Here is a 10386-nt window from a genome sequence, read left to right as displayed (position 1 = left end):
TCATTTACATACACAACAAACACTTGCCATTGGTCAGCTGACTGTCTACGAACAAAAGGATCATCATTATTACACTGATCTGATTCACTCACAACCAGTTATTTCACGTCAATACTGAATCGATTACAGAGGAGAATTTGATCAATCACACAATATCCATCTCTCAGAATTGATGGAAAGAGGTCTCGCGACAAAGTCGACATTTTTGTTCGAATTTTGTCAAAACAAAAGGAGAAACAGCTTATGAGGAGTCAAATATTATCACATTGTCTTTTGTGCAGCGGCTCTTCAGAAGCTGATCGGAAGTACAGCAGACTTGCGAATGTTTCATAAGATGGATATGTACTGAGGCACTGCAAACACCCACATAGAAACTTAATGCTCCTGTGATGGACACGGTTCTGAATCTGGACCAGTGTCCTTGTTGATCCTGGATTTAACAGTAGGAGGGCTGCAGCGGTGCAGATGAAAGTGTCATGGTATGGTATTACATAATTCAATTCCATATTTTGCTCATAGATTTCAGTTACCCTCCACATATAAATCCTCTCGCCTTTTGTCAAATACAAACCGTTGAATTCAGATGCCCCAAATTCTGCATTACAATTAAAACTTCTCTTAAGATGTTTTTTTTTTTTTCCCTAATTTACTGTCAAGCTTTGAACCCTCTACAAAATGAACCAGGGTTTTATTATAGTAAACGTGTACTGGCCTGCTAATAACCATGTTAAAGTTTGTGTGTGTAACTATAACTAATAGAGCACTGGGCATAAAGTTAATATGTAACATGAAGTTTTAAGGTATTTGCTCAGGGTTAACCCGGGCATGCTTCTGTGGTTTTCACCAGTGTCGGCAGACGTCTGTCTTCCTGCCAACTATTGTAAAAGTTCTGCGAAATTTGGATGAGAAACAGAGGAGAAAAAATTTTTGCAACAAAGTTTTTTTTATTTTATTTTAGTCTATATATATATATATATATATATATATATCTGTGAAAGTATGTACGGAAAGTCTTATATTGTTGTGATTACCATCTTCTAGGCTAAATTATGGAACCATCTTAAAAGATGAAAAAAAAAAAAACAAACTGTGACTGCTAGCCAGTTTTAAGGGGAAAAAACCACCACCGTCGAGTTAGTTGTAACAGGGTGTTACAAATAAGCCACACACTGCTGGACACCAATTAAACTAACAAAATAATTGTTGAACTTTGAGTGTAATGTTGAGATCTTTTTATATTAAACAATTTTAATAGAAAACATTTTTAAAATGAATTTTCTTTTTTTATTGCTAATATTGCAAATGAATGCATTGTATAATAATGCAAATAAATCCAAGTGTGTTTATCCAACAGATATATAAATAAACACGCAGTGCTATAAAACATAATTGTGTTAAGTACTGAGGAAACAGCAACTATTTAAAGTAAACTGAATTGAAATTAATTGGGGGAAATTAGGCACGTGTGTTACAACTAGCCCTGTCTGTTACAACTTGCTCCGCAGGTGGGGAAAATAGTAACATTTTTTTACTCCTGGCACTTTTGGCAATACTGCACAAAAAAATCCGGCGGTCATATCAGTGCTCATTTGTAGGAGAGACTTGTGTGTTGTTGGTAAAAAAATGTTAGTCTAACCCCATTAATTTGTTTATTATGTGGTCAAAACAAAGAAGAGTTACTGCCCCACTCTCATATTTTTACACAGTTTACTTACTAACACCGATGCTAACTGGTGTACAACAGGGTAAATAACAGACTCAGTACACCCTATAAAAATTTATTTATTTAACCCAGTTGTTGAGCTAAAATACTGGGTTGCTTTGTTGGGTTATTTTTAACCTTTATTGGGTTATTTATATTATAACTCAACCAGAGGTGTAAAAAAATGAATTTCAAGATGCAAATTCAAGAACAGCTGTATGTTATTGTGCGTGCGTAATGTTTTAATATATCGAAAGAAGAATGTAGAAAAAAACATGGTTTAACAAAAAGGAACCGTTTTGTTTTTGTTTAACGTTATAGTAAAACCTAACCAAAAGCTATAGGATACAAAAAACGGACTTTGACCAAACTTGTATAGCGTTAACGTATGTTTATTTCCTGAGGTAAATGTTGCCGGATTTACAAGTTCTCCATACGTTGTTTCACTGACCTCTCTCCATGTATACAACAGATTACGCGATAAAATATAAGCTAATACTTTTTGGTTGATAGTTTTAATCGTGTAACATACCTTTTGATGGTTAGTCGTTTATTTTGCGCTGAGAAAAAAATGAGAGACTTTCCCGCGCTCCGCGTCAAAGCTCGTCGGAGTTCTGTCGAGTAAAGTCAGATTATGCGTCCTCACATTGAATGAATTCGCTACTTGATCTCCAGATCGCTTAATTCGACACCTATTGAAATACTAATATAAAAACCCGGGAGTGTTACTAGGAGTCGCAAGACGATGTGAGTTTGACATTTATGATTTTAAAAAGCATTTTGCTATAACTGATTGAGAAAAGTCAAACGCCATTCTTAGATTTTTGCTATTTGTTTAACAAGAAGATAATTGTGATTGAATAAGCTTAAAGCATAGTTTGGTTTTACTGTAAATAAAAAGTCAGTTCTGTGTATGTAATGAAAAGGGAAAAACTAACCTTTGAAATCAGAAGACAGCTATAAGTCTAAAACCAGTATACTGTGGCCTACTCATTCTTTTCACATACTTGGGTTTGCATACAACTCAATGACAAAAAAGTAATCATCCAGAACAGCACACACACATAAATGCACACAGCCCATAATTAATTGCACATGTAATGAGCAGCTTTGTACCTTCAAACTGTTTTTGCACTTTTTAACTTGTCTTCTCACTCTATTCACTGGGTTGTTGTTACAGTTATGCCTTGCAAAATATAACTAAAACTCTATTTTAAACTAGATATACGACGAGCATTTTATTTTCGCTCATGAAATAAAAAGCACTGATACTACAAGTGACCTTGCATAAATATTAGCATTTTAAAAGATGAAGCTTTCCATCTCACATGTTCTTGCCTGAATATTTGCATTGCACGGTGAGCTTCAGTGCAACTTGTTTTAAGATAATATAATAAAACTGTTTACACCACACCATGACGAACCATCAAACCGCTGCAACCCTATAAAATGACAACACATTGTCAAAATAATGATGTCCTTAATGAGTGTTCTGCAATTTTAAGCCATTTAAGTTATTAAAAAACACTCACATCCAGAATAAACAAATCCTATATCAGCCTCCACACACTATATACACAACATCTAAATGTTCTGAATTGTACACTATTTACATTAGGCTTTAAATCAGTGTGCTATCAGCTGAAGCATGATGCTATTTCCTCTATGTAATCCTTTGTGAACTTCAAATCTGGTCAAGCTGGCATCTTGGAAGTGTTCAAAATAATCCAAATGGAGCTTTTTAGGAGACCTGGACCAAATCTCAGGCTGACCAGCAGAGGGCAGCAGCAGAGCAACACTTTACATAGACAGCACCACCAGTAGATAAATCTCCAATGAGAGTTTGTCGTCTTTGTTCAGTTGCCGTTTGAGTTTAACTCTTCTGTGATTTCCGCAGAACTGTTTTCTTCAGGCGACTCTGGAACTTCTCCTGTCACCGCCATACGGATGACTTTGAGCCAGCGCTGTTTCAGTTCCTCGCTCTCTGCGGCGAAGCTGTGGATGGATTTGGACTGTGAGAGTCTGAAGCTGGCAGGAGGGTCAGTGGCTTTCGGATTGTCCTCCACATGGTAGCCTAGCAGTGGAATGGTGGACTGGGCCTTGACATCCTGCGAGGACAGTGAATGTTTGTTTTAGTAAAGGGAAGTGCTGTACGGGAACAGAAATGCAATGTTCGGTGTGTGATGAAAGCACACTGACCTGAGGTGCTCCGTACAAGTAGAGAACTAGAGCTTCTTTCTCAGGAATGACACACCAGACTTTCTGCCACGGCTTGTTCCTTTCACAGTACTGCAGGAAGCCACACATGATGCTGCTGCCGCAGAACTGAGCCGCTTCAATCTGGCAGAGACAGACACTCAGTCAGACAAAAATACTGGCTGTATGACTATGAAAATATTAAGAGACCACTTGAAAATTAGCTTTTTGATTAATTTTGTAAACTACTGGTGAAATTTCTTTACAATATACAACCGAATTGATGTTATTCAGAGCCTTTTTGTTGCATAAAATAAAAAGATGCAATGTTTTCAGATGTGTTTATATTAAAAATACCAATGTTTAGGACAGAACTTCTTTATATATTTAGTTACAAATTCAGTAGTTGGTGTAATGACTGCTTTTTAATCACAACAAATGAAAACATCATTTTGACCATTTGTCATTTTCTGGGGAAAAATGTAGAAGTTTGTGCACTTAAAAAAAATTTAATAAAGAATTACTTAAAGAGAAATTACTGAGAAATTAAAGTGGTCACATAAATAGTTTCATATTTGTGTATGCAACTGTATGCAACAACAATATATCAATCCAGATAAAAAAATAAATAAAAAACTGAAGAGGGGGTCAATAATGTCAGCACAAAAAATTTAAAATTATAATAATTACTAAATGTTACATTTCTTTTTAGTAAGCTTCTGTAATTAATATAACATTTTAGTATTTATTTATAAATTAAAAGTCTTCAGTAAAGCATCTATTAAAAATGATAGAGAATCAGATGTTAACATTTCACTTCAACATCAAAAGATTTGTGTGTGTGTGTGTGTGTGTGTGTGTGTGTGTGTGTGTGTGTATATATATATATATATATATATATATATATATATATATATATATATATATATATATATATATTGCTCAAAATAAATAAATAAATAAAGTGAATACTTGTAGTTACACTGTTTTTTTTAGCAGTATCCCTCACTGGCCATTGTTATTAGGTACACCTAACTAGTACCGGCTTGGACCCCCTTTTGGCATAGACTGAACAAGGTACTAGAAATATTCCTTAGGATTTTGGTCCATATCGACATGATAGCATCACACAGTTGCTGCAGATTTGTCAGCTGCACATCCATGGTGCGAATGTCTCGTTTTACCACATCCCAAAGGTGTTCTAATAGATCTGGTGACTGTGGAGGCCATTTGAGTACAGTAAACTCATTGTCATGTTCAAGAAACCAGTCTGAGATGATTCTTGCTTTATGACATGGTGCGTTATCTTGCTGAAAGTAGCCATCAGAAGGTACACTGTAAAGGGATGGACATTGTTAGCAAATAGTACACAGGTAGGCTGTTTTGTTGACAAGATGCTCAATTGGTACTAATGGGCCAAAAGTGCCACGAAAACATTCCCCACACCATGACACAGCCACCACCAGCCTGAACTGTTGATACAAGGCAGGATGGATCCATGCTCTCATGTTGATGAGGGCAAATTCTGACCCTACCATCCCAATGTCGCAGCAGAAATTGAGACTCATCAGACCAGGCAATGTTTTTTTCAGTCTTCTATTGTCCAATTTTGGGGAGCCTGTGTGAATTATAGCCTCAGTTTCCTGCTCTTAGCTGACAGGAGTGGCACTCGGTGTGGTCTTCTGCTGCTGTAGCCCATCCCCCTCAAGGTTGGACATGTTGTGTGTACAGAGATGCTCTTCTGCATACCTCTGTTGTGACGAGTGGTTATTTGAGTTACTGGTTCCTTTCTATCAGCTCAAACCAGTCTGGCCATTCTCCTCTGACCTCTGGCATCAACAAGGCATTTGCGCCCACAGAACTGCCGCTTACTGGATATTTTCTCTTTTTCTGACCATTCTCTGTAAACCCTAAAAATGGTTGTGCATGAAAATCCCAGTAGTTCACCAATTTCTGAAATAGTTAGACCAGCCTGTCTGCCACCAACAATCAAGCCATGTTCAAAGTCACTTGAATCCCCTTTCTTCCCCATTCTGATGTTCGGTTTGAACTGCAGCAGTTTATCCTGACCATGTCTACATGCCTAAATGCTACGAGTTACTGCCATGTGATTGGCTGATTAGAAATGTTTGCAGTTGGACAGGTGTACCTAATAAAGCGGCTGGTGAGTATATTTAGTATTTTATTGTAATTTTGAGGTGAAATATGAATCTGACACGAGCTTTAATGATATACACAAAAAGTAAGTAAAACAATTTTTAAAAAGCCAACAGAAAAGGGGTAGTTTTTCAGTATCAAGTTAAGTTTGTTCTCATGATGTGACAGTTTAGAAAAGGGAGCAAGCCATTACTTCACAAAAAAGCTTTACAAATATTTTAAATAATCAGCATCAATCCCTCTTCCAAAACATCAACATACCAGAACGTTAAAACACCAAAGAACCAGTGGCAACACTTTATAATAAGCCTCATTTTAAATAATAACACTACTCAATGCTAAACAGATCATCAGTTCATGTAAATTAGTCAGTTAATTGCTATATTCTTATACACACCCACAAATATATATCAACTGCTGATCTGCAGAGCATTACAAAATATATTTTGCTTACAGCTGCATATTATAAAGTGTTACCGACTGATCTTACCGCAGTAGAATCCACCACAACAGTTTGTGCACGTCGTGTTTTCCTCCGTAACTGTGCATATATACAGTATATATAAAGGTTATATGAGCTCTTTTTTTCTGAATCAGTAAAGTTTCACCATTACGCAGGTTGTGTTGTGCTGAACTCACCTCCAGGATTCCCTTCTTCTTGCCTTCTCTGTCATCACTGTCTGTACGGCCTGTCAGGATGAAGTAACAGTGTTTGCACACCTTGCTAATCTTGTTTCCATCATATTCCAGAGTAGCTTTGTAGTCGGAGCACTTCCAGCAAACCACCTGAAGGAGATGGATCTTTCAGCACACTTCAGAACTGTAAAACTTCAGTATGTTTTTTGAATATTTTTCTGGTTTGTTTGTGCTTACGTATCCACAGGCCCGACAGTGATGCCGCCTGCGTGTGATGGCGTTAAACCCTTCTTTGCACTTCATGCACATGGTCACTTCATTGTCTCGGATCCAGCGAGGGGCTCTTTTACCCAGCTCTGATATATTAAGATCCTACAATGAAATATAGACAGGATAAATGTGTGAGAATTAAAAAAGTAAAATAAATAAAAATACAGAATACACTTTATCCTTTACAAAAACTATATACAGTGCATCCGGAAAGTAAAAAAAAGTTGTTTTTTGTTATATCCTTATTGATGTAATGTATTAATGTATTAAATTCCTTTATTTACTCAAAATTCGACACACAATACCCCACAATGACAATGTGAAAAATTTTTTGAAATAGTTGCAAATTTATGAAAAAAAAAGCTGAAAAATCACATGTACATATGTATTCACAGCCTTTGCTCAATACTTTGTTGATGCACCTTTGGCATAAACAAGCTTGGCACACCTGTCTAGGAATTTTTGCCCATTCCTCTTTGCAATACTTCTCAAACTCTATCAAGTTGGATGGGAAGCGACAGTGTACAGCCATTTTCAGATCTCTCTAGAGATGTTCAATAGGATTTAGGTCTGGGCTCTGGCTGGGCCACTCAAGGACATTCACTGAGTTGTTATAAAGCCACTCCATTGATATTTTGGAGGTGTGCTTTGGGTCATTGTCCTTCTGGAAGATGAACCCCGTGTCCCCAGTCTGACCTCAAGAGTTTTCATTCAGGATGTCTCTGTACACTGCTGCATTCATCTTTCCCTCTATCCTGACTAGTCTTCCAGTTCCTGCTGCTAAAAACATCCCCACAGCATGATGCTGCCGCCACCATGCTTTACTGTAGGGATGGTAATAGCCTGGTGATGAGCGGTGCCTGGATTTCTCCAATCATAACGCCTGGCATTCACTCCATAGAGATCGATTTTAGTCTCATGAGATGCCTTTTGACAAATTCCAGGCAGGGAGAGGCTTCTGTCTGGTCATCCTAACATACACGCCTGATTGATGGATTGCTGCACAGATGGTTGTCCTTCTGTAAGGTTCTCCTCTCTCCACAGAACACTGGAGCTCAAACAGAGTGACCATCGGGTTATTAATCACGTCCCTGACTAAGGTCTTTCCCGCCTGATCACTCAGCTTAGATGGCTGGCCAGCTCTAGGAAGAGTCCTGGTGGTTTTAAACATCTTCCACTTACGGATGATGGAGGCCACTGTGGTCATGGGAACTTCAGAGCAGCAGAAATGTTTCTGTAACCTTCCCCAGCCTTGTGCCTCGAGACGATCCTGTCTCGGAGGTCTACAGACAATTCCTTTGTGCTTTGACATGCACTGTCAACCCTGGGACCTTATATGGACAGGTGAATGCATTTTCAAATAATTTCCAATCAACTGGATTTACTAAAGGTGAACTCCAATCAAGCTGGTGAAACATCTCAAGAATGATCAGTGGAAATAAAATGTACCTGAGCTCAATTTAGAGCTTTACGGCAAAGGCTGTGAATATTTATGTACATGTGATTTTTAGGGTTTTTTATTTTTAATAAATTTGCAACAATTAAAAAAAATCTTTTTTCACATTGTCATTATGGGTTATTGTGTGTAGAATGTTGGGGAAATCAATGAATTTAATCCATTTTGAAATAAGGCTGTAACATTAAAAAAATGTGGAAAAAGAAGAAGCCCTATGAATACTTTCCAGATGCACTGTGTGAGCTGACACTTAAGTATGTGAATGAGAAAACCCAGTTGATTTAATAACTTTAAAATAAATTAATATTATTTAGTTAATTATTACTTTCAATCATCAAAAGCCATCTACAAATCTGAATCATTTTAATTTTTTTGGATTTTTGTATTGTTTAAAAATAACGAATTATTGATTTAAACTTATATGATTTAAATACATTTTATAGTCATACATTTCATATATTTAAATAACAGACATCTAATATATTAAATTAATAGCATATTAAATTAAATTGCATTTGAATATTTTATTTATTCATAATAAAATAATAATTAACCTAACTAAATAACTGTAAGTGAATTGATAATTAAAAAACAATTTAAGTAATGACTGAAATAACTGAATGATTCAATTATTTAAATACTTAAATATTTGAATACACAACAGGTCAATGCATGACAAATCCTTTCTGTATAATGCATATTAAATATATAAATATTCTCTTATTATCCTTCAGTCGTGTTGTCCAGCTGAATATTATAACTCTAATAAGGCATACTGACCGAAGCTTCCTCGGTATCCTTAATTGCTGATTTAAAGGTCTCATTCTTCTGGAGGGAGATGTCTATTGTTTCAGTGAATGCCTGAAACACACAGGAGATCAGTTTTAAAATTGGACTATCAGTATTAACGCACATTCAGGTAAACCATTATCATTATAATCACCCTAATCTTACCTTTATCCAGCTTTCTTTATCAAGTTTAGAGCTGTAATGAAACAACAACACCATTAAAACAAGCAGTACTTTGCAATGTGTTTATATTTCATCTTTGCCCCATGATGCTTTGCATGAACAATGGGAGTAACTTCCATTATAGTGTAAACAATATCAGTATTTTCAGTATGTTAGTCTTAAGGATATCGATGCTCCAAAACAGTGACACAATTTGCAATAAAGAGATTTAAACATCCAAAGTTAGTAACTTCTGCCTTAAACAATCTACTTGTTTTGACATCTCCTCATACTTCAGTATCTCATCAAATCTTCGGACCAATCAAATGCTCTCTAGTATCTGACATAATTGGCAGGGCTCCCTGCTAAAAAAACTGCATAAACCAGCAGTTTTCTTCTTCATCTTAATAGTTTTTTTTTTTTTAATTGGCGGTTGGCATACAACTTTGAGGTGCATTTCTGCCACCTACTGGTTAGGAGTGTAAATCAAAAGAGAAAAGTGAAAATTGTTCTTTTTTATTTAGATTTTATTATATAACCCAGTCTCTCTAAGAAACATTAGTAGCACCTTTAACTTTTTATCTCTTACTCCACTCCTTAAACTGCTATTACAATTTAGATTTACATTATTTTATTCAATCTCCATTATTATGTCATTTCGTTCCCTCCTATAATGGACATTTCTTTACAATATGCTCTATTGTTTCCTCTTCATTACAATGATTATAGTTTCCACTTGGATGTCTCCCTATTTTAAACAGCCCACTATTCAGAGCAGTGTTTCCAAACCTTAACCTCGATATAACAGTTTCCTCACATCTATTTCTCCCTACTGTTCTGTTTTTCCCCACCATTCTCTGGATCATGTAATACCGTCTTCCTGTTCTCTCTTCTTCCCGTTTCTTTTGCCATCTCTCCCTCACATATTGTCGAATTATAGTCTTCATTTCATTTTTACTAGGTCTTAAAAACATGTCAATATCTGATTTTTTATTGGCCTCCTTCACACATTCATCTG

At 36.2% G+C, this 10386-nt stretch overlaps 1 protein-coding gene and 1 long non-coding RNA gene across 13 annotated transcripts in view; one reads left to right on the top strand and one right to left on the bottom strand.

Annotated features, from left to right (window-relative positions):
* Nucleotides 1-2051: 2051 nt before the first annotated feature.
* LOC147832765 (uncharacterized) lies at nucleotides 2052-4229 on the top strand. Its single transcript, XR_015514781.1, has 2 exons — nucleotides 2052-2449; nucleotides 3600-4229. It is a non-coding gene; the product is annotated as an uncharacterized LOC147832765 (long non-coding RNA).
* The window catches only part of fgd4a (FYVE, RhoGEF and PH domain containing 4a), a 102903-nt gene continuing 95049 nt past the window's right edge, over nucleotides 2533-10386 (bottom strand). For 6 of the 12 annotated variants that reach the window (XM_087292069.1, XM_087292067.1, XM_087292068.1 and 3 more), the window contains 6 exons: nucleotides 9372-9402; nucleotides 9198-9278; nucleotides 6929-7063; nucleotides 6695-6841; nucleotides 3902-4042; nucleotides 2533-3810 (listed from right to left, as the gene is read on the bottom strand). In XM_087292069.1, the coding sequence (XP_087148195.1) occupies nucleotides 3559-3810; nucleotides 3902-4042; nucleotides 6695-6841; nucleotides 6929-7063; nucleotides 9198-9278; nucleotides 9372-9402 (787 nt within the window). In that variant the 3' untranslated portion in view covers nucleotides 2533-3558. 12 annotated transcript variants of the gene reach the window in all.

The sequence above is a fragment of the Danio rerio genome, chromosome 18 (assembly GCF_052040795.2).
Source record: "Danio rerio strain M-AB ecotype USA chromosome 18, GRCz13ab, whole genome shotgun sequence".
NCBI classification, from domain to species: domain Eukaryota; kingdom Metazoa; phylum Chordata; class Actinopteri; order Cypriniformes; family Danionidae; genus Danio; species Danio rerio.
This window is presented reverse-complemented; position numbering and strand designations above follow the sequence as displayed.